Genomic DNA, 25,655 nt, shown 5'->3' on the forward strand with positions numbered 1-25,655 from the left:
TCAATGAGAGAAAAATTAATTTATCAATATTTTCTGATGTCTTTTTTTTTTGTTTCATACTGAGAAGTGAGATTAAAGTACTGGCTACCATCTTGGACTACGTTATTGATTAGTTTAAATGAAAATACTACCTTTTTTGTTTTGGTAATTTCTGCTCATAAAATTAAATCTCATGAGATGGAAATAATAGGAAGCTTCTTCATCCTCACTCGTTTGTTAAAATAACAAGTAAAAAAATTGTATACAATAGGTATTATTTTTTAACATCAAATTAAAAAAAGTATATATATATATATATATATATATATATATATATATATATATATATATTATAAAATAGACATGCTAAATCAAACCAAACTCTAAAGAAAGTAAAAAATACATAGCAAATATGACATTTTCTTGCATGTGCGTGAGGGAGAGATAGGAAGAGACGGAGGAGGAGGAGAAGGTTGTCCAAAACAAAAAGGAAAGTAATAAATAATTAAATGTCAGAAAATTACTGAAAACGGCAAAAAGAAAAAAAAAAAAATTTTGTATAAAATACCAGAAATTAAAAATGAACCAGAGATTCTCATTTATGGAAAAGACCAAACATAGAATATTATCCCCATCATCACCACCATCATATACGGTCATTTGCTGCTCAAATTTACCTTCTTCCCTCAGCAAATGGCATAGGGATTCTTTCATTAGTGTGACTAACCTTCAAATTGACATAACCTTAAAAAATCATAAAATTCTTCATTCAAAATGTCATTCAATTATTTTAGTATAATAATATTGAGCATGGCTGCAACCCAAACTATGCCACATTTCTCAAAGAATTTTTATTTATTTAATTCCAAAATAGTGAGTATTTTTATATATATGATAATTCTATATTCGTACATGTGCTATCACCCTCCATTCTGAAAAAGATAACTTTAGATGCAATTTTATTTGATGTTGCTGTTGCATTAAATGTAAAACTCAAATTAAAATCTAATTGCTTGATCTTCAAGCAAGAATTAAATGGTTTTGTACTTAATGTTACATTGTATTTTGTTCCATAGAAAATAAATCCTTTAAACTGTAGTATCTGTCCTGTACATAGATAGTACAATAATATATTGGGGTCTGCATTTGTGCCAGATGTGCATAGAATAAAAATGTTATATATTACGAGTGTTTTCGGAAATAACCCCCAAAAGCTAGATATATTTTGAAAATATATTAATTAGAATACTTATCTAAGTATTTTTAATTTGAACAAAAGGTGATACAATAAGATTGTGGGGTTTGCGTTCATAGAATTAAAAAATATCACAAACTCTGACAAGAGTTTTGAAAATAGACCTCTATAAGTATAGCAGCAATAAAACTATAAATTCCATGCGTCCTGCTAGATTTAGTTTTATAAATGTTAAGCAGAATACATTCTATGATAAATCTGATGCATTATGAGGGAGAGATACAGTCAGAATGCATGACTGATGTCATGTAGAAGAGGATGAGGGCAGTCACTTATTGGATGGAAATTATAGACATCAGATACCTGAAAAGTGTCACTTTAGACAATCCATTTCACATCAGCCAGGCCTTGTGGCCACAGAGAATGATCATCTCCCTAATAATAGAACAACTTTTATATAAAATTCGAGTTTATTCACCAATATATTCATGAATATGATAAAAAAAAAGTTTATTCACCAACATATTCATGATTATGATTGAAAAAAGGCTCCTTCTTGAGTGATACTTTGATTCCAACTCCTTCTTTAACAAGTTTTTGGACTTTATCTTTGACCTCATCTCAGTTTCTATATTATTTCATTGGAATTTATTATTGAGATGAGTATTATTTATTAATGTATTTTTATTGCAGATTATTATCTTCAGCTTTTTAGTTGTTGTTTCATGACGTTTCAACCAACTATTCCTCTGGCTTTTGGTAACCGCGACACGATAGGAACTCTGAATCTTCTAACTGCATCCTCAACAATTACTGCCTTCCATAGTTGTTGTCATCTTACCATGTTTTGGCCAAGTAAGCCTCTGGCTGGCTTTGGGCAGGATTGAAACTGCTATCTTCAGACAATGCTCATGTGGAACTCTAGAGATTCAACATCTCTATCCACTGCGCCACGGGTTCCGAAGGGTGCTCAAGGTTGGATTTTTAGTTTTATAAATCCACGTTTATTTTTACTGTCTGATCTTCTATGATCAGGTCTGTACCGAATGGCATATATATTATTTAATTCGAATTTATTATCGAGATGAGTATTATTTATTAATTTATTTATTGCGGATTATTATCCTCATCTTTTTAGTTCTTATTTCATGACGTTTCAGTCAACTATTCCTTTGGCCTTCGTCAGGTGGTTTGAAACAGTTGGCCAAAAAGTCGTGAAACAACATCTAAAAAGATGAGGATGATAGTCTGCAATAAAAATACATTAATCTCAGTTTCTGCTATAAGTTTCTCATTGCAGTCAAATGTCTTTCACTGCAGTATGAGAAAGAAAGTAGAAAGCTTCCTGGTATTTAGGGACCTATGCAGTGAGGAGTGGAATTTTGCTGACTGTTGGGTCGATCAGGGATATTTATGTCGAGAGGGGCATCAATGCAATAAGTTCATTGTGGCACATTACCTGAAAGTATGTGATGGAACAAGGGCTGGAGCTTAGTAGACAGTGTAGTACCGATTAGATTAGAGCCTCTTTTTGGGACCCTGGCTAAGACAAAGAGACTAGTATAACCCCTACAGGGCAGCTCAGATGCACAGGCTTAGGTGTGAGATGCAACTGACGCCAATACCCATGTTTTCATCTAGTGGTCAAGTTCGTCCCCGTCGCCCACTCACTGTTTCCACCTTTGAATCAGCTTCCAAACTGTCACTGGGCTGCCTGAAGAATATACTGCATTCACCAACAGCGTTTTCAAACAAAGAAAAAAAAGAGTCAAAGCTTAATTGGCTTTTCTTAACATAGAATAATTATTGCCTTCGACTTTACAAATAATAGTTACACAATTGGCCTAAACCCGCAAACAGGGGGCTGGCGATTTTCTTTCTTTAACCAACTACTTCGTTTTTTTCTATCATCAGTATACGGGGAAAGATCAGCTTACAGAGACATGTGTATTGGAGAAGCGTGCCGCCAAGGCGCGTGGCAAAGAGTGTCCGTCTATCTCCACTTCACCGTTTTTTATCAATATCAGTTGGTGGCAGTGAGTGATGGTCGACCAATCAGCAGCCGTGCTTTTGTTCCAAGGGGGGGGGTGTCGTCCAGTAATGTCTTGCTGACTCGGAATGCATGATCGCAGAAGAAAAAGAAAAGAAAATAATGAAAATTACAATTATTGAAGAGAAAGAAAAGGTTTTTGCCCCTGCCCATTCCTTCTGCCACAATCCCAGACTAAATTACCATGTCAGCGACGCAATAAATGTCTGCATGCTAGGAAGATGGGTTGTCACAGTCAATTAACACTTAACGGGTCCACCGGGCATGTTCTCAGATGATCTTCTCTTCAACAGATAACGTCCATAGCCTCACTGTCAACCGGACTGTTTCTCTGTTCAACCACTTGACAACGATCTCTCTATCAACATAAGTGTCCGTCTGTTTTGCTTAAGAATTATTTTTATGACTTTCACTCTGGCGTAGACACTGATTTCAGCTATCTATTCTTGGAGGAGGGGTCATTTTGATTATCAATCAAGAAACAGATGTATTCTTTTTAAAACAACACCAAACCATCATCACCATCATCATCATTAGAATTCAGCCGTGTGAATTGTCTGAATTCGCGTCAATGGGGCTACTCAGACGACAGGCTGTCGCTTAATCACTTAGCAAGGTTCTCTCGATATCGCCCGGCTCCCATCGGGTCACACTAGTGGTAAATGCACTAACCTAAATGTGACAACTTGATACTTGACCAAATGGTGACTTTGTAGTGATATAGGATACTGGCAGATGTAAGAAGTTTTCTAGCATAGTAAAAGCAGCCCACCTTCATTGCAACAATCTTAGCAGTTCCATGTATTTTTTTCAGTTCATGTTAACTGAATATCAGGCTGAGGAGTTAAATGATTAACTTCTAGGTAGGGTGCTATTAACCATCTGGTTAAGGTCAAAAAGATTCCCCCATTGAATGTTACAAATAGTTTATTAATTAGTACCACCTAATGCTAGAAAATTAATCATTTTTTCTGCCAAGCCACTCTTTCTTGCTTTAAAATAAATTATACTAAATTAATTTGTTCTTATTAAATATATAAATATACATACATACTAATTTAAAAAATAGATAAGAGTTTGATCACATCTTTGAAAACACTATTTCAGTAAGATTAATTTGAAAACTTTAGAAAACCAAATATTGTTATAACATCTTTTATTAAATGATACAAACTTTTTTTTTTTTGAGATTTTCAGTGTAAGACAACCTTTTCAGTAAAAACTTTCTTTTTAGGGTTTTTTTCTTTGTTTTTCTTGAACTCTGAGGGGTCAGCCTCTCGCTGAGAGAGAAAGGGATATGTCTGGTGGTATAGACGATTGTTGGCAGTCTGAGGCAATGTGCTCAGGCACAAATTTTAAATAGAAGTTTGATCACATTTTTGAAAACATTTTGTCAGATTAATTGCAAAATTTTAGAAAATAAAATGTTATAAAATATTTTATTAAATGAATAAAAAAATTTTCTGTGACTTTTTTTTGTGTAAAACACATTTTTCAACAAAAACTTAGTTCTTTGGAAAAAAGTGTTTTTTTTTTGTTTTTTTTAAGTGTTTACGAATCTCAGAAAAAAAATGATTTTAATCAACAAAATATTTTATAAGATTTTGTTTTGTAAAATTTTCAAATTGAAAAATAAATAAAACACAAATTGATTTTTTATAATTTATTAAGATTTTTGGTTGTTGGATTTACTTATACATTTGATTTTTGATTTTTTTTATCTTAAAAAAAAAAAATGGTTTCAAATAATCAACATAACAAAAGCTCGTTGAGTTTGATCCTCGTCTCCATTTTGGAATTATCATTTTTTGTTTTGGTTTTGTTCATTTCTTCATTTTCACTGCTCCTTTCTCCCACGTTGCGGGATGAGAGAAAGAAGATGGCCATCAAAGAAGGCATTCGCTAAACTACTTCCCAATTCTCTGGCAAAATTACTCAGAATTCAGAGTGGGGGTGAGAGGACGATGTTGTTGATGATGAAGGAGAAGACGACAACGATGTAAACGTGGGGATGAACAAAAAAGTGGAGCGCATTTTAAAATATTTGATGGGTCAAGTGAGGATGTTTTTCTTTTTGTTTTTATAAACAAAAATAAAATAAATAATACTTGAGTTTAACAGAAAATTCCATTTTAGTAAGAAATTTTTATTTTTTAATTGACAGTTTAAAGGCTTAAAAACCACTTTCAAATTTGCCACAGCAATAGAAATCACTGTGATAGACATTTTTAATCAATATTATTGCAAGAAAAATTATCAGAAACATTTACTCTTGTAGCCTTCGACATTCAACAGCGATTTTGCAGCCTTAAAATTGCAAATTAATTTCTGTCTAGAATTAAAGTCAAGTATTATGTCCTAACTAAAAAAGGAAAACAGTATTTTTGAATAGTGCCACTATTGGATCAATGAACTAAATGTGTTGTTATTGGCAAAGACACATACGCGCGCACACACACCATATTTGCCCTTCCCATCGTAGTACATATCCACGTTACGATTTCTTTCCTTAATAAACACTGGCAGTATTGCTGCTAGAATTTAATCTTACTCTTTTCCTGAAATACCCCTCACAAATCATTTCTTTTTGTTTTCAATATTTCAATTTATCAGAATTGAATATTTAAAAATATATATATTTTCATTAAATAAATGTTTTTACATTTCAAAGCTTATTTGGCTATCCATGTAGAAATCCAATAAATTTTTATTGAACAAATCAATTTGTCATTTTTTTGTGCAAAAAAGGAGATCCCAGATTCTGAGAAAAATTGGATTTTGCATTTTGGATTTTTTTTTAACCAATCAGATGCCTATTAAGGGTTTTTAATAGATTCTGCAGATAGCAGATGTGGTGTTCCCATGCCTCGAAAATTTAAAGCTGAAAGTTGCAAGCAATTTCACGCAATTTTTCTTCCTAAATAATAAACAGACTTAGATTCAATTAAAGGTTAGCATCACAAACTTTTTTTTTTAGTTTTAGTTTTGTGATGGAAGAATTGGTGATTTTGCTGTGAAAAAAAAAAACAAAAAAAAAACGGAAGAAAATGTCTTAATTAAAAGGAGATTCTTATTAAACCGGCTATATTTCTCCTGCTACACAAGGATTGCCTTTCTCTTTGACAGTTTAAAATGCTTTCAGATTTTAAAAGGTCACAAAGTAATTTATTGTTTTTTTTTTTTTTATATATTACTTGTTTATGAAATGAAATGCATTTAATTAGTTTTTACATAAGATTTTTTAAAAAGTTATTTTTATTACTTTATGCTATCAAATTCTTTATTTCAATTAATAATGATAAATAATAAAAATTAAACAGTAATTTGTTAGTAGAGGCATGAAACACAGACACACGAGAAGTGGTCATATAATTTCATTAATATAGAGATTTAGATTTTTTTTTTTAATATTTGTACTGGACTGATTTTTAATCGTTAAAGATAATTATTTTCTACTTGCCGAACAGTAAATAAAATTATTTAGTTAAAAAGGAACATTTTATAACTTATTTAATTGTTTAATAATTAAAAAATAATAATTATGCATAATTAAAATCTATTTCTTTTACCATAATTCATTTTTAGAGAAAGATCTCAAATTTCATATAGCTTAGTACCTCAGCAGTTTAAAGTTTGACCTCTTATATTACGGAGATAAAAGCACCTTGAAGGAAATCGGTCATTTCCTTTTCTTTCTGAATTTACAAACAAATCTTAAGGGAGGAAAAAGTTCCTCAACATTAGAGGAATTGAATGCAAGGCAACAACATAACTCAGAGATAAAATAAAAATGATGTCTGACAAGTTAATAGAAAGCCACTTTTATTTTTGTGGCTCCAATTTGAGTAAAGTAAAACAAATTTACTCAGGAATTAAAATCAACAACATTTTTCTCTTTCGATGATTTTAACAAGATGCTGTACACAATAAGGCTACAGGGTGAATTAGATTCATGCCTTAAAGATATTAATAAAAAAATATTCTGACAAAAAAAAAAACTATTTCAATAGTTTCTATGTCATTCTTTTCACAATAAGTTTTATTACAGATAACAGTTTTTTGTTTTTTTATTTATTTTTAGAAGTTTATTTTCATTTTAAAAAATCTGAAAAATCTTTATTCATGACTAATTTTTCTCGATTCAGTTTCAACTAAGTGTCAAGACTCTTGGAAGCTTTCTCAGAAAATCTGATTCTCAGATCAAACTGAATGCTTGGTTGATTCAAGCACCATAAAAATTGATTTGTGAACCAGAGAAAAAAAAAAAATAGAAAAACAAACAATAAAAGCACTTATATTTGCATTTAAAATAATTGTTAAAATCACCATCTGTTCTAAGTAACGTTTGTTATTTGAAGACAAGATAGTATTTGATCCCATAAAAACATTGGTGAATTTAACTTCTTCAAATTTATTCAAAACATATTTAAACTGGTCAACTATATTTAAAAAAATGTCATGCAAAGGTTCTTTTTTGGCAATGTTCAGTGCTAAAAGATTTGAACATTGTTTAGTAAAGAAAACCATTTTACCTCTGCTAACAAGAGACACAGCTATTGTTCTCAGTTTTACTTCTAAAAACGGCATAAGTATTGCATCATGGTTGGACTATGTTAAAGCTTTCATTTGATTGCTTTTCAAATATTCATTGTACAATACTTGGATTATGTTTGAAAAAAATTCTTTTCAATGATGTTAAACCTAATTAAAGTTAATATCTTGATAATCAATACACATATTTTGAAACTGTCTCAGTGTCTGCCGTTTTCCTCTCATTTCAAAGCATTCAGTACTGATTTGCTACTTGAGTTTCTGTTTTTGCAGAAATTGGTCATCAACATTTGTGGAAGCTTAATGCTAAAGCATTTTACGATTCACCCCTTCCTCTATTCCTTCCACTCCTGTCCGCTCTTTTTTTCTGATTCTCTCAACATAACTTTCACAGGAGGCCTAAAATTGACTCCATTTTTTTAAAATATAATCATTCTTATACGTTCAGCTGCGTTTGTATTAACAGGATTCAATAAGAGAAAAAAATAAGTGAAAATAATTTGCATGTATGCAATCTTCTAAATGAGGTGGACTTGCTTGCCTAAAATACTAAAATGATTTATAAAAGAATTAACTTTTATTATTAAATTTTCATCGCCCGATACTTGTCTTTCTCTTAAATCCAGTACAGGTTTGAATAAATATAAAATAAAATTTATCCAAGAATTAAAATTATTACTGACATTTAATATATTATTGCATTTTTTATAATTACAATAACAATTTAAAACTAACTTGAATAATTAAAATAAATAAAAAAGTAATAATTGCACAATTATGTGTCATAATATTAGAACATGTTTATTGATAGTTATCTCCCTTGTCAATGACTAAAAATAAATCTTACAAAATAGAAACTTTGGTGATTTGTATACACTTTTGAATTATGTAAAAAAGCAACAACAGTAATTTAAAGATTTTTCATCCAAAAAATTACATAAATATTTTAAAGTATACGAGTACAGTTAAATTATGTTGACGCATTCCATCAGATAATTCTAGTTAAGCAACATTGAGCCTGATCATTACTTGGATGGGTGATTATTTAGGGAATACTAAATGCTGTAAGGAAACACTCCATCCAAGTTTATAAATGGCTATTAAAATTGCTAGGAGTATAATCAGTGACAGACTAGCATCCTGCCACACTAACAGTTCAGATCATTTTTTTTTTCTAAATGCAGTAAAAATGGGGTGAAGCACCAATTAATTCTAAAAGGCTTAGAAAGGTGATTTTAATTTTTACTTGAGGTAGCAAGGGTGCATTGTACATGTGTTTGCAAAAATTGTTAAGAAAATTATTTTTAGATAAAACATGAATTTCAATTTATGTTCAAAATGGAGGGGATGGAGTAAGAATTTTAATTGAAAATGAATGTAAGAAAAAATGAGAAATATGAAAAGACATTTTGATTTTTTTTTTTTCAGAAATGCTTAAATTTAGTTAAGAAGCACATTAAATGTTTTTACTAAAACAATGGACAGATTGGATGACACAGAATTTTGAATTATCAACAATGCATTTGGCTACATTCAACTTGTTAACCCACCATTTAATTATAGGAGAGAGACACACACACACACATAATTTGCGTGAGTGTTAAGGTTAGAGATGGACTGTAATAAGACAATAAGCAAAGAACAAAAACAAAACAAAAAGATCAACACAGAATATTTTGTTTCAGTTATAAAACTTTGTCTAGAACAGTATTTACTGAACAGAGTAAGATTATATATATGAAAATCTAGAAGTTCAATAAATGCTGTTCTTGACAAAGTTTCATAATGGAAATGAAATATTTAATCAAAAAAGCATGACTGTGTTAATTTCTTTGGTTTTTTTTTTTGCTCATTACTTTATTCCTATCTTTAGCTACACATTCTGTTGGATATTTATTCCTTTAAACACACATCCATGTGGATGACCATATATATGTTTCATACCACACATATATACGCGGATGACTATATATATATATAATATTAGTATCATGAAATTATAGTGGTTAAATGTGGCTTTTGTTTCATATAAAAGAAATTAAAAAATTCTTGCAAAGTAATAATAATCCATACATATAGCAAAGTTAATGCGCTCCACTGCCGCCACTATTATAGCTTTTTCATATTAACCAGCTTGTAAACTACATTCCTCCCTCACCTATCATTTACAAGAAAAGAGTGATGTGTGGGTTTAAAAACTTTTCATCTTTCCATCATCCATGGTTCATCACTCTCTCCTCACGCTTTTGAATTGTTTAAAAATTTTGGGAAGAGGGGCAGGGTATTGGGGTTGAGAAGGTGTAGCCTTTATTTGCTCTCTCCTCTGATCTGTTGAGCCTCACCCATCATAGTCCTAATCATCTGTGTTAACTCTGTGTCATCCATGTTTTCTACGAGAGAGTCACACAAATGTTCAGGATCTGAAAGAGAGAGAGAGAGGGAAAAAAGAAAAATAAGTATCAAATTAAAAAATAACAATAATCAACAAAATTAAACATTGAATCATTCTGGAATCATTACAATTGCAAAGGTTAAATTAGATATGTCTCTGCGTCATGAAAATAAAGAGTCTCTTTGGTAGATATGAAGAAAATAAAATAAAGAAAAAGTAAAAAAAAAAGAAATAAAGTAAAAGGAAATAAAAGAAAAGGAAAAAAAAGGAATTAAAGGAAAAGAAACAAAGGAAGAAAAAGAAAAGTTTTTTTCCAAATTCACTTCAAGTACAGAGTTGTCGCATGCTATTTGCTTTCTTTCTTCCTCTAAACATTTGAAATGGTTTTGTTTAAGTTTTTTTTACTCACTAACTTTTTTATAATAGAACAGATATATATTTATTTATATACAAATGCACATTGTTCCTTATTATATGGTTAGGAAAGTTTTAATATTTACTGTTCACCATGCACTATCATAAGTCTCCATTAAAAGGTAGCTATTGATACAAGATTGGTTTTTATTGTGGGGAAAAATCCAACTCCTCAAACAAAATTAAAATTGCCTCAGTTTAAAAGAATTTCTCCACTGACCTTGAATAACAAAGATGATTAGTATCAGACATTGCTTTTAGCCAAAATGCCAAAAGATTGTCATGTTGTGATAAGTCATTTCAAATCATCCTTACTTGGACAGAGTACAAAACTGACATCACAATTTAGTTGGGTGGTGGTGGTGTGGACCTCTTTATTTTCTCCAGACCTTTTCTCATAAAAGTGATGTCGCTAATCTTTCTCTACTTTAATGCTATTGCGATATAAGATATTCAACTGAGCTTCAATTGATAGAAAGCAATTCCAGTAAGAACTCTTCTTTCTACCACAACTATAACAAACTTTCCTTTCTTCTTATTTGCTGACATCGAACACAATTTTCATCAACAGATTTTTTTTTTTTCAAGAATTATATATCTATAGAGCATGTGACCATAGGATTGCTTTCCAGAGTGCTCGGACATGGTCATCTTCAAATTAGATATCGATAAATACTTGTCCTCATAATTAATCAAAATTTGATTACTCCATGCATCATTTTAAAGCCTCTCATAATACTATTTATCATCAAACTGACAATTTATCGTTCTCATTAAAACTTGTCCTAAATTAACTCATTAGTAAAAAGTAAAAGAATTGTTTTCTGCTGACAGACTTGTGTTAATTTTTTGTTTTCTGCTGACAGACTTGTGTTAATTTCAATTCACCAATTGTTTCCTTTTTTTCTTCCAACTATATACAAACCTAGACAAAATAAGACATTAGATGAAGAGTTCCTCTAAGCCAATTAACCTGCTGATGGGTGTGCATAGATGTATGTATAAAAATTTCAGTTTCATGCTTATGAGTTCATAGATCTGAAGAAATAAAGCAATGGAAAAGTTGTATCACCCATGTTGGCTATCAATTGCGAGAATTTTTGGATTTTTCATCTGTAACCCCACAACCTTTCAGGTTTGTTTTGTATCATTTTTTTATGGTTTTCTTTGTGTTTGTTGTAATACTAGACACAGGTTTATTTTACCTGCGATCCTGCCATAAAGATAGTGTTTATCTTATGTAGAAATAACAGTGCTCTGTTGCACACACTGTACATGTCAGATGTTTATAATAAACAATGTTCATCAATAGCCTATAACTCGGAAACCAAACATTTCTGGACTTATATTTATGAGAACTTTTTTCATTATTTACACATTAGGACATAATTTCAAAGTTATGTCATAGATTTTGTGGACAACCTGTATTTATCCTAAAAGACAAATAATCCCAATATGACCAAACAAGATGGCAGGTTAAGTTATAAAATATTTAAAAAAAAAAAAAAAAAAAAAAAAAAAAAAAAAAACAGCAGGAAAATTAATGCTTTCCTCTTTTTTGGTTTACCTTCAATGGGTGTGTCATCATAGAGAGAACTTTTGCGTAGAAATAATGGGAGGTTGAGTGGCGATGCCTTCTTGATGACCATCATGTGTTCTGTAGCATGTTTCCAAAGAGCTTCAAAAGAAAAAAAAAATTATTTTATGCAGTATGCAAATTTTGAACAATTTTTTTTTTAACATCATTTGCATTTATGATTTCAATGTTTGTGGAAGCATATTTTGATTATTTAAAATAAGCACTTTATGTTCGCTTTGCATAGAATTAATGTAACATGAACTAAATGTCCAAATTCGGAAAATAATTTTTTCATAAAAACTGATTAGGGGGTATAAGTCAGTACCATTTTACTTTAAACTTACATAGCAAACCGAACTTCTTACTACACACACTAATTTACTAGCTGTACCTATTTAGTTTTGCCCAGGATGCAGAAAAGTTATTTAAATTTTTAATTTTTATTTCTTTGCATACTTCTTAAACTCTTATTTTTAAACTTTTAAAATTTTAGTTGTAAGAGAGACAACCTTATATAGAGTCTGGAAAGGTCAATTTGTTCAACTTTGACTCTTGGCAGTCAGATTTTTGCCCAAAAACTGATTAAAAAGCTTGCTGCAGGTCTGAATATCCTTTATCTAAAATTTCAAATGTTCAGACTAAAAATTGGCTCAATAGTTTGCTAGAGACCGCAAAGGTCAAATCTTTTGAACTTTGACCTCTTGGCAGACAAATTTTCATCAAAAATTGGATTAAAAAGCTTGTCCTATGTCTGAATACACTTTATGTAACATGTCAAATGTTTAGACAAAAAATTGGCTGAGTAATTTGGTAGAGACCGCAGAGGTCAAATTGTTTTTAACTTTGACCTCAATTTTGACCCCTTAACATTTAGTGTTTTGGGTTCACTGCTTCTCTTTTTGCAAAAGCGGTGAATTGATAGCAACAGTAATCATTGAAGCAACGTAGTTGCTATGGAAACCAGTCATAAAAAACGTTGCTCACCTCCATTTTTACGATTTTGAACACCAGTAAATTCATCATAACTTTTGTTTTACTGAATGAAAACTGAAATTTTTTTTTCACAATATAGCAAAGAAGATGATCTATAAACTGTGATAATTGTTTGAAATTTGGTCAAAAAATGAGTGAGCAGTGAAGCTTTAAAGCAAAATAAAAATGTCTTGTACATTTTGAACATTACATTTTGAACATTACATTTTGAACATTACAGGTACCTTGATAGTAGACTGAAGCTATTGTATGCTGCAAATAAAAAACTGACTTTTTGGTGAATTTGAGAGAATTTTGTTTGCTTACATTTGATTTGGTTTATATAATAATATTAAATTTAATATGTGTGTGTGTGTGTGTGTGTGTGTGTGTGTGTGTGGATGTGTGTGTGCGCGCGTGAAAGCATTTGTGTCTAAGTGAGCATGTATATACCTTGATCAAGTAAGTGTTGTTGAAATCCATCCCACCACTTTTCGGATTCTTCTTTGGAATCTGCAGATAACACATGCTCCGTACTGTTGCCTGTATGCGTCTTTGTAATGACATGGAATGTATGTGGATGCTGGGTGATACGTGGGTCAGCATCAGACACCTGGGTACTCTGTAAGAATGAAATCATATATGCAACATATGATAAAAACAGAGATGCAAAAAGAGAGGATGTATATACATTAAATAAATGAATATATATATATATATATATATATATATATATATATATATATATAAAAAATTCTAATTTAGCTCCATTGTAGTATTTTATGTTAATCCGATTTTCAGTAACATGCACTTATCAAAAATTTAAGACTTATAAATCTTTGAAAACCCCCCCCAAAAACAACCTTTTTTTAAGGATAGATTTTAAACTCTTCCGACTTAAGGTTACCAATACTACAATCTAAAAGGTTATGAAAACAAAAAGTTACATTCCAAAGATTTATTTTTAAAAATTACATTTTTATTAAATTAGGCTTTTTACACATGATCAAAATTATAAGACCAGAGACAAAAATTCTATTAAATTGTACAAAAAGTGTATGAAAACATTCAACAATCAAACTTAAAAATGAGTTCTACCTCCACTGCTTTTGATACCTTCAAAAATTCTTTGGGGCATGCTAGAATTAAGGTGCGGGGGATACTGCTCCATTTTCTGAAGATGGCTTTATGAAGTTCATTTTTTTGTTGAATATTGTTTGCCATTTCGATAAACCTCTCTTGTCATCCATCCCCAAACATTTTCAATTGGGTTCAAGTTCGGTGAGCATGTAGGATGTCCCAAGACATGGACTCCATTTTCTTGTAGAAAGCTCAAGGTCTGTCAGGCAGTGTGGATTGCAGCATTATCCTGTTGGAATAACCATCCATCCCCACACAAACGATAATCCTCCATCATCAAAGATGCTTTTTGTAGCATGCTAACATAACCAGCTGCTGTCTGACGACCCTGCACCAATTGGAGCTCCATCGTCCCTCTGTAAGAAAAGGCACCCCATACCATTACAGATCCTCCGCCATTATGACATGTGGAAAAGATTTCAAGGGGCATGTTTTTATCATGCCAATATCGCTGGAAGCCATCAGGACCATCTAAATTAAATTTTTTCTCGTCAGAAAACAGGACTTTTTTCCACTTCTCAACGTCCCAGGTTTGGTAATCACAATCAAATTTTTAAGCGGTCCATTTTGTAACGTAGAAGCAATTAAGGAATTTGTTTACATTTTTTATTTACCATGCCTTTTTGTTGTAAGTGTCATCTGATGGTTATTGGACTGCAATCAGCATCTGTAACCACCTTAATTTGACTAGAAGAAAGTCCTCTGTCATTCATAACAATCCGTCTTATTCTCCTACTCAATGCAGGAGAAATTTTGGGAGCTTACCAAAGGATTTTGCTTTTCCATAATTCTCAGTGTTCTTTAGAAAGTTGCAAATAACAGTTTTACTATGATTTACCTTAGCTGCTATCGCTTGCTGCGACAAACTTTGCTTATGGAATCCTAGAATTCGAGAGCGCTCAACTTCGGTTAGTTTTCTTGCTTTAGGTATGGTAACACCTTTATACAGTGATTGCTAATCTCTAATTGAACTAAAAACATTAGAATTACCATAAATCTAACAATTTATACCCTTTGTCTTATAATTTTGATCATGTGTAAAAAGCCTAATTTAATGAAAATGCAAATTTTTAAATAAAATTTTTGGAATGTACCTTTTTGTTTCCATAACCTTTTAGATTGTAGTATTAGTAACCTTAAGTAGGAAGAGTTTAAAATCCATCCTTAAAAAAAGGTTTCTTTTTAAAGATTTTTAAGTGGTCTTCAATTTTTTTCAAAATTGTTTTTTTATTTACAGTAATTTTATTTGTCATTTTCTCATCATTATAGCCATTTCTTTTTAATGTATTTATCTATTGCAGTTTTCATTGATGAAATGTTTGATTGCAAGGTACTCAATATGGTTATCGTGCCATTTTCATAATGGTCATTTCTAAGGATAACTTAGCTTTAACATAGAAAGTAGGTACTCCCTTACTTTGGTGATTGCGATACAGAGTTGTGGGCGGGAGTATCCAACATCTTCAGGTGCCAGGTAACAGGCCAATTCCAAATTCTTTAAAACACACCAATATCGTTTCTGTTTGTGAGTGTCTTTATCAACCTATCAAAAAGAAAAGTTGGGGAAGACAATTTTAAAAACGGTTTCTAACAAAATACAACTGTACAAATGTATTATATATATATATATATATATATATATATATATATATATATATATAAAACACTGACAAAAAGAACAAAAGGAAGAAGAAAAAAAATTTTGTGTGAAATGACAGAATTTTATGAAACAAAATCATGGAGAAAGTAGGCAGCCCCAACTAAAAGTAAATGTCATTTTTAATTTTACCTTTTTAAAATTAGAATAAAATTTTAAATATGGTTAGAGTACTTGGAAAAATTCAATTGTAAAGTGATATTTTCTTGAGAGTTGATGGTTCAATCCTTAGTGTGGGTAACCAAAAAATACAATTGCAGATTATTTAGGATTTCTATCCAGTCATGGCTGACAGAACAAGAGTATGTCACCCCCATGAAGTAAATAAAAGATTCTGTTCTAAATTCTGTGCAGATTCCCAAGTTCGATTGAAACATTCCAGAGTTCAATAAAATACACCTAAAGAAAGTCAGTTACGTAAATGTAAACATTGTGAAAACTACATTCCAGATGAGAACCATAATCCAAAGAATCCTAATAATATGAATAACTAATCCTCATCTCAAAAATTCAGAAACACAAGTTTGATTAATTGTATTAAAAAAATTTATGCTTCTGTGTCTTTCTCTCGTTCTTTCACTCCCTTTTCGTCTCTTCCTTCATTGAAAAAAAAGGAGAATTGAATCGTATTGTAAAACAGTTGAAATCGGAACGTCGAGCAGGCAAGTCGCAGCAGTTAAAGCCTGCACACATCAGGTCTCAATGGGTCCTAGTTAAAATGCTCCTATGTTGTTAAAATTAATCTATATTTTTATAAAAAATGTTCTTCTTTGCTATTTTGTAAAGTGTTCAGTTTTCAGCAGCAGAGGTTCATGTCTGCCATTAACAACGATAGAAATGCTGCTCGTAAAGACGACCAGACCCACACCAGCCGATGCATAGCTGATTATAGCTGACACCATATTGACTCAATGTAAGGGAACATGCCTATTGGTTTTATTGCCCTGAGCAGCTGGTGCCATGCCAGGATGGAACTGTTCTTGAAACGTACACAAGACATGGACAAACCAAGAAACTCTCTGTGGGAAACGATAGATCTACGGATGTTTAAAAACGATGAAAATGTTTTGCTTGTGTTGTAGAAAGTACCAGTATTATGTTTATAGTAATTATCTATGTTTGTGCAACTACATGAAAATACCTGTCATTGCCGGGCAGTCTTCTTTACCCCCACCCATATATAATTTAAATCTAATTAGTATTTTATTATTAATTAAACCAAATTATTACAAGACTATTATTAATTTTATTAAGATAATGTTCTTTTAATCTCTATAAAATTAATCAACATTTAAATGCTTTCAAATTTCAAAAGATCACAAATTAATTATTTTTTTGTCAGTTGTTACCAAAATATTAAAATCGTTGACTTGTTTATGAAGAAACCAAAATGTATTATGGTGGATTTAATTTTGTAATTATTTCTTTTTAAACAGGATTAAAAAAATTATAAACTACTACATTTGATTTCAATAAATATTCAATTAATGGCAAAAAAAAAGTGTAATTATCAAATTAATTGACATAATAAAAATGGCCACACAATGTTATTAATAAACATTCAAATAAAGCAATCTAAGCTATTTTAACTGTTGTTTTGATATTTTTTATTCTGACATAATGAAATAATTGCCATAAAAATAATTATGATTCATGCAACAAAAAATAAATTTTGATTTATCTGCAAAAATCCAGTGCCATTTAATTATAAATATACACAAGATGAGACCCTCTTCCTATCTACCTGCTAATCCCCATATGTTATTACATACACAATGAGAGATCCCTCCTTCTGCAAATTCCCATATAGCGATGATAGTATCATCTAACTTAATAGGTGTGGCTACAAGTGTTGTTGTTGTTGTTGGTTAGTCACTCCCAGATGAGAGTCATCACGTTTAATGTATAGCAGGTCATCATTTTTTCTTTTCTCTGATGATTTTTCAAAAAACTTTTTATAGTCAGTGCATGGGGGTCGTCAGATGATAGAAAAAAAACTAACAAACACGCCTGTGAATACTTAGCATCATCAAAGGTGCCCCACCACCTTCAACAACTCTTGTAAAAAAAAAAAAGAAAAAAATTAAGTGAAGATGATGGAAAATGGTTCTAAAAATCTGAGAAAAACCGACAGCAGATGCATTGAGTTATAAAAGGGCACAGAGATGAGGGAGGGATATCAAGCACACAAAGATTTAAATTGTCTTTTATTCCTTTACAATCCTTACAAAATAAGGCATTTAAATAAGGATTTATTGCAGAGTCTGGGTAATATATTATTTGTACAAATTCAGCTAAAAAGAGGGATCACCTGATGTAGGTATTGTATTTTAATGCTTGACTAATGAACCGCATAATTCGAAAACTAACCATACAACAACATCCACATACAGGTGATCCCTCTGTTGGAAGTGTAGGTATGAATCCAGTAAGTCTCATTTTTCACTTTGTCTTTGTCTTTGTTTAATCTCAAATGCGGACTAAATTAATTATTTAATGATATTACCTAAGTTAACACAAGTGTAAAAAAGAAAATTATAAATATTGGCAATGGGAGTTGTTATTAATTCTTTTTCAACCTTATTCACTCCAAACAAGCCATATTGCCACTGATGAATAAGATACTGTGATAGGAGCTAGATTTATGGGATGGGGTAATCTGGATGGAGAGTTGTGCAGTAAGATGTTTGTTAACATTACGTTTAAATTTTTGCATGTTGGTACAGTCAAGGAAAGAGTGAGCATAAAAGGAATTCTAATAGCATGCGATCTAAGGAAAGAAGCTATTAGAGTAGAAAGTTTTCTGGCGTCTAGGAACTTCTATAAGAGGTGCTGCTAATCTGGTTGATCAAGGGTATTTATGTTGAGGGGATTCAAGTGCAGCGTTCATTGGAGCACATTCTAAGAAATACTCATAAAACAAGTACATGGATGCAACACTGATGATGCAAATTTTTTTACCAACTTCTCGAATCAATATTTTATCATTTTACCAAAGCTCAGTTAATCAACATTTATTTCCATAAGATATTTTTTCTATATATTTTAACCACATAAAATACATGTTAAGATATTCCTTGGTTTTGGGATTGGGGTTTGAAAAAAAAATCCATTTTACTTATTCTAATTAACCATTGTTTGCAATTTACTCACAATTTACTTATTAAGTCATCTATTTCTTACATGTTTCCATCTCTCATTCACTTTATGTTGATAAAGCCTCTTCTGCTCTTATTTCATACATTGCCTATCTACTCTTGCTTCTGTCACTTTCTCTACTAACAGTTAAATGTAATAAAACTAACTATAACAGAAGATTATATAAAGAATAACAACACAAGTATTAATACCATTCAGCCCATATCTGAAGAGAGAGGGAGAGATAAAGAATATATATATATAGAGAGAGAGAGAGAAAGAGAGAGAGAGAGAGAGAGAGAGAGAGAGAGAGAGAAAGAGAGAGGGGAAGAGAAAGACTAATTTTGGATTTTGTCTTTATTTATAAAAATTTAACTGGTTTTGAAAACTCACTTTTCTTGATTCAAACTATCTAATTAGATCATATTTTTTTTCTAGTTTGTTAATAAAAATTGGTATTAAAATAGGAGCTAATAATTTCCAGCCTTATCTAAATGCATGAATAAAGAAATAGAGATTATTTTCTCAATGGAAGTGTTATTTTAATTTGAGTTAGAATTTATAAGAAGCCAATACACACAAAAATGATATGCAAAACATATTTTTAATTGATGAAGTAAAAGACAAAGGAAAATCTTAAAATGGTGATACTTTAAGCTTACCAACAGATTGAGGTACCCTGTCATAGCTGCCTGTGTCAGACAGTGAGGTAATGTTGCAAGACGACAACAGTAATGACCAAAGAAGGGCAGTTCATATGTATTGCCATCTGAAACAAATGAATAAAATTAATTATTACTAAAAGCTGAAAAATGAAAAGGAAAGAAAAAGTATTATTTTACTTCATTTGTTGGCTTGAACATTTTATCCAGGGAAATTTTTTTTCCAAATATTTTCATGTTAACAGTTATGTTGGAAGATGGTAAAATGGATACTGGTTTTGACTGACAGCTCAGTGTGGTGTGTTAGACCCCAGTTGGATTCATTAACACCACTTTCACTTTAGATGTTGGTAACCTCCACATTGTTCCTCCTGTCAGTAGTTAATTCTAATGGAATTGAGTTAACCAATGCCATCAACAGAATAAAACAGGCAAAAAAAAAAACAAAAAAAAAAAACAGGTAAAGTATTCCAGATTTTTACACTTATTTTTGAAGATTACATTTCGTTTTTAGTTTAGAGTATTTTACTTCTGGAAAGTGAATATATAAGAATTTGTTGCATTACAGTAAAATGTTATGTATGTAAACGGAGACAATACTGCATATTTAATGGGATACATAGGTGCAAACGGCAGGATCGCAAATAGAAAATATTTATCTAAGGGCTATACAAGAAATCAGCTGACTCATTGTAATAATATTTTCTTGAATATGAGGTTTCAGGCTGTAATTGCGAGTCACTTTAGATTTTGCAAAAGTAAAGTCCACACCAGATGGTGGAACTCCATAGATTAAGAGCTTATAAATCTCAAGTGGTCTCATAGTGTGGTCGAAGTGCTATCTACATATATTTCAGCAGGATGAGCAAAGAGATCAATGAATTTCTGTGGGTCAGTGAGAGATGGACCTTAAGCTGATAGACTATTTGTGTCTAATTGGAAGATATGTTTGTCCTGATTTGCAAGTCTGTTGTTTGATAGGGGAATAAAGTATCATTATAACGTCTCAGCATAAAACATTGTTGCATGTTTTAAACTTTAGTTTTGATTTTGTTAGGAAGGAAAATCTTTTTGTTACAGCAGTAACCAAGACTACATGATTGACACTACAATCGGTGTTGAGATCAAGCACTGCATTCAGATACAGACAACAAGTGGGGGCTAACACTTGATTTCTATATGAGATACATAGATATCTGAGGGTTCCATTAAAGTTCTCCTTTACCTCTCAAATGTTGAGTTACTAAAGAAATGAAGAACATAATTTTCCGCTCCTCAATTGACCATTTTAATATGTTATATCTTTCTTGTAGTTTCTTGATCTTACCAGATTCCTGGACAAGAATTCATCTGGTCTGGTAGAGTATCCAGCTTAGTGCTGTTACTTGAAATACATAATTTGAAGAAAGTGCATCATTCCTTTTATAAACCGATGATGGGTAGCTGTTCCAAAGGGATGCTATTTGGGTTTCAAATACTATGTTATATTAGATATCTAATCAAGATTTACTTGTAGGAAAAAGTATCCTCATCCCAGGTTGTACAGGCAAACACTTGTACAGAGAGACCTTAGACACTCGAGGATAGTGTCTAGTAGGCATTAAAGTTCTTTTTAAATAGGCATTATGTTCACTTCTCTTTGGAATTAACAATGTAATTTAGATACTCTTCCCTCACTCTGATAGACACACATGAAAGAACAACAAAGATATTTTCACGTAACATTTTTTATTACACTTAATTATGGATCCATTTCCTTAACTCGGAGGTTCTTCGGACTTTAATAGAAGAGATCCATGTGTCTAAAGGCTTTCTACCTGGATTTTAAAGTGGGTAAAGGAGATCACAAAACAAAATTTTCAGAAAAAAAATGACAGAATGATCAATAGCTCACCTGCAGTTGGTTCCATAGTTAAGTCATAAGTTCTCACTGTATCATCCGCATCAGCAAGGGTCAGGGAACCTTTCGTTACAAGTTCAAATTTTGGTCCCCTAATCATAGATTAAAAATAATAAAATATAAATAAAATAATTGTACTTTAAATAGCAGTAATATTCGATTAAATTCAAGATTAAAATTCTTAAAAAAATTTTAGCATCACATATAAGAATTCTAAAAACCTTGTTTCCCTGTGCTAAATTCATTAGAGCTCTAATATCTAGCAGCTGATATGGTAATGGCGCACAAAATTATTAACCAACAAAAACCCTGAGCATCTTTTTTGATCTCCATGTGTTGAACATGCATAAACACGTCTATAAACTCAGAATACAGTTCAGCCTTTATAAATTTTGGAAAAATTTTTGTTATACTGGAAACTGTGCTAGCATGGAACAAATTGCCTGCATCAATTGTGGGCTGCCAAGACACTGCATCCTTTAAAATCCTCATGCTTTCAACAATTTGCTAAACCTACACCCAACCACCCTCTCCACAAACACACGTGTACATTATTCATTTACCAAACAATTGTATATTATCTCATGTACTAAACATGCGTTTTTGATGAGGTGTAGTGTGTCTGAGCACTGTACTTACATGATGAGTTCATCATCATCATCATTATTATTATTATATACCTAATGTTTCAGTAAGTGACATTGAGTGAAGTGTGTCAATTTATGAATAAATGAACAAATATTATTTTTAAAATAATAAAATAAAAAATTGAATCAGTAAATATGAAAATATAAGTTTTTCTTTAAAATGTTCTTTTGTATATTCATAATTTGGCACACACCATTCGACATAGAATACTTTGAGAAAAGTCATTGAGGAAAATTTCAGTTATATGAGTCTACATGGAAACTTTAACAATTCTAACATTTATATGTACACTTAGATTTGCTATATCCACTCATAAAATAAGGGTCAATGTCTGTATGTGTGTTTGCATGTGTATGTCTGTCAGTCACAATTTTTGTAAACGAAAAAATACATTGTAGAATTTGTCTCATTTTGATACCAAAATGACTTAACTTTTTAAAAATGAGAAATATTGCAATAATAAATTCACAACAAATAAAGTGGATGCTATGATTGGAAATCAAAACCAAAAGATTGAAATCGTTAATTTTGTGTTCTACGAACTGAGCTATTTAGATTTTTCTCATAAATAGATCATAAAACATTGCCTTAAAAAATAATTATATAGCTTTGATGTGATTTATGTAATATTTCAAAACATGTCTATAAATACATATAGTGTGTCAACATATAGTTTTTAAATAAATAATTTGTATAAATATTATGTAATTCTAAGAATGCCACTTATATTATGAGTGGATCTACCAGCCTAGCAAAACTATGTACACAGGAAAAGCATATACATTTTAGTCTTTCTCTCTCTCTCTATATATATATATATATAAAGTTGTCTGTATGGCTGCACATTTAAAAATTTTCCATATAGAATAGAGGCCACAATTCCTGTACCAATTTATTATCTCAGATCTCCTCTCATGAGTTAGACAAGAAGGACAGCAGGTGTTGTCAATTTATAATAGAGACAAAGGTCACTGACCCTTGATCTATTTACATAAGACTGATTAACTCTTTAATTTTTAATTATTTTTAGAAGTGTTCTCACATCAATATAAGAGATGCTGTTCATCTACCAGTTGGTCTATTATGCTTTAATTTTGAAAAAATAAATTAAAATTGCATTTTTAGATGTAAACACACATTAAAAGGCTCTGTCAATCTATTCACTGGTTTGTTATGTTTAAGTTTAGAAAAATTTGGAAAAAAGATGTTTACTCACAAAACCATATTTCCAAGAATGTCAGCATCATTCTGAAAAAGACAAAAAATTGAACGCATTGAAAATCGGATTCAGTTAAGAATAAACAACTGTTGCATTGAATAAAACATGCCAGTCGTTAAATGTTTGGAGATGACTGTCTGTGACACACAGGCATTTTTATTGTTTATTAGTTATACTTATTCTATGTTGCTTGGTAGGATAGTTACTTGCAATTTGTTTTCCTTTTCTGTTTCTAAACTATACCAACTTTTTCTTTCCAAAAGATTATTTTTTGTTCCAATCAAACTGAAGTAACTCTGTATGGAGGAATGCAAAGTTATGTTTCATTTTTTTTTAAGATGGTGACTATTTGAAAATAATTCCAACCTGGACAAAGTATTTTTTGAAAGGCTTGGATATTATTCCTCTTGACAGTATGTTGCAACAATCAGAAAAAATAAAATGATAAATCAGAATCAATTATTTTGCAGTAAGAAACCTATTGTGACAAAGAAATGATAAACAGACTGACTTTATTTTATATATCAGATAAGCAAGATTAAGAAAAGAAACCTCATACATATTGTAAGTGATTAAGTGAAAATTAACTCCTAGCTTATAGCTTTGGAGTTGGCCACCAAGAGTTTCAGGGTTTCCAGATGCAGGGGGACCGTTTTTTTTTTATCATTTGTATTTTTGAAACCCATTCTAATTAACACCCAGGGGAGGTAAATGCACTCCTGGCCAGTTGATATCCACTTCTCTATTGGTGTGTTACATTAGCAAATACTTTCTCTTGCACGATGAGCAAAAATTGAAAAATATATGACGAAAAGGAAAAATATATAATATATAAAAATAACATATGAAAGAAATAAAAAATAAATAAATGATGGTTGAACAATTTCTAGGCACTAATGAAAGCCTCATCAAGAAAATTGATATTTCGTACATTTTGAATTTCTGTATATCATGAAAATAAATGCGTTTGAGGCAGGCCGAAGTAATTGTATGTAAATTAAAAAAAAAGAAATGTTTTTTGACAAATTTATGTAAATTTTTTCCCTGCATTTTTTTTTATATAATATTAAATTGAATAAGCTCTAGTTCTACACTATTGAGCTATTACAAAAACCTTTGTGTTATAAAAAAAAATTATATATAAGAAAATTTTAAACATATGTATTTTAAATATATATTTTTTACTCTTATTCACTCCAAACAAGGCATACTATCACTTGGGCATATAAGAGGCTACAATTTGGGGCCATGCCTACAAGATCACTATGTAAGATTTTGAACAGCAAGGATGTCTGTTCACATTATATTTAAATTTCTGCATGTTAGTACAGCCAGGGTGCAGGAAACACAGAGGGAATTCCAAAAGTTTGCAATCAATTTTTAGAGCAAAAACTTTCTGGTATCTAGTGGAGGCGTAGGATTTTATTGCTTGTTTGATTAGTTGGAGCATGTACATCGATGGGGAACTAGTGGTAGGAGTTTGTCAGAGCACATTCCAATGCAAATATTGCATTACTTTACTTGCAAAACAAGCAAAGTAATGCAATATTTCGGCAATGGGACAGGAGTTAGAGTTTGGTTGATAGTGCAGTTGGAGATTCTTTTTTTGGATCCAGTCAAATAGTAAGATACTAGTATTGGATGCATCAGCCCAGATGTATCAACAATACTCCATGCATGGGCAAATAGTGGCTTTGTTGCATTAGAATTACTATTTGAATGTAATTGTTGCATTGAAATAATTACATTCACATAATTCAAACAAGAACTAAACCACAGCAGAAGCAACATTTGGTGATTGCCACCAAGAGACATAAAACTCGTTGTATTGTTAGGATATGTGAGGTAAATTGTAACTTCAAGAATTGTCTAAAATATATATAACATACACACAATAACCAAAGAGATAAACAAAAGATCCAAAAAAGGAAAAAAGAAGAAGAAAAAAGTACTTACCAATCCTGACAATCTTTTACCAACATTTCTTCCAACAGAACCTGAAAAATCATTTATTTTCTTTCGAATCTTTTTCGGTGTGCTTGCAATGGTTAGATCTTCATGTAATTTATGACAGTAAACTTCCAATGTACATTTATAATCATTTGGAACATTTTCACTGAAAGAAAAAAGAAAAAAAGAAATTATTTCAAACATTTTTG

General features: G+C 31.1%; 1 protein-coding gene across 2 annotated transcripts in view; it reads right to left on the reverse strand.

Moving 5' to 3' along the window:
- Nucleotides 1-9,238: 9,238 nt before the first annotated feature.
- LOC145242476 (rhotekin-like) overlaps nucleotides 9,239-25,655 on the reverse strand; it is a 384,744-nt gene continuing 368,327 nt past the window's right edge. For both annotated transcript variants that reach the window (XM_080105534.1, XM_080105535.1), the window contains 8 exons: nucleotides 25,453-25,612; nucleotides 23,494-23,525; nucleotides 21,624-21,721; nucleotides 19,730-19,836; nucleotides 15,690-15,815; nucleotides 13,586-13,754; nucleotides 12,149-12,259; nucleotides 9,239-10,195 (listed from right to left, as the gene is read on the reverse strand). In XM_080105534.1, the coding sequence (XP_079961660.1) occupies nucleotides 10,083-10,195; nucleotides 12,149-12,259; nucleotides 13,586-13,754; nucleotides 15,690-15,815; nucleotides 19,730-19,836; nucleotides 21,624-21,721; nucleotides 23,494-23,525; nucleotides 25,453-25,612 (916 nt within the window). In that variant the 3' untranslated portion in view covers nucleotides 9,239-10,082. The remainder of the gene's footprint in view (nucleotides 10,196-12,148; nucleotides 12,260-13,585; nucleotides 13,755-15,689; nucleotides 15,816-19,729; nucleotides 19,837-21,623; nucleotides 21,722-23,493; nucleotides 23,526-25,452; nucleotides 25,613-25,655) is intronic.

The sequence above is a fragment of the Euprymna scolopes genome, chromosome 21 (assembly GCF_053919585.1).
Source record: "Euprymna scolopes isolate OS-2025 chromosome 21, ASM5391958v1, whole genome shotgun sequence".
Classification (NCBI taxonomy): Eukaryota; Metazoa; Mollusca; class Cephalopoda; order Sepiida; family Sepiolidae; genus Euprymna; species Euprymna scolopes.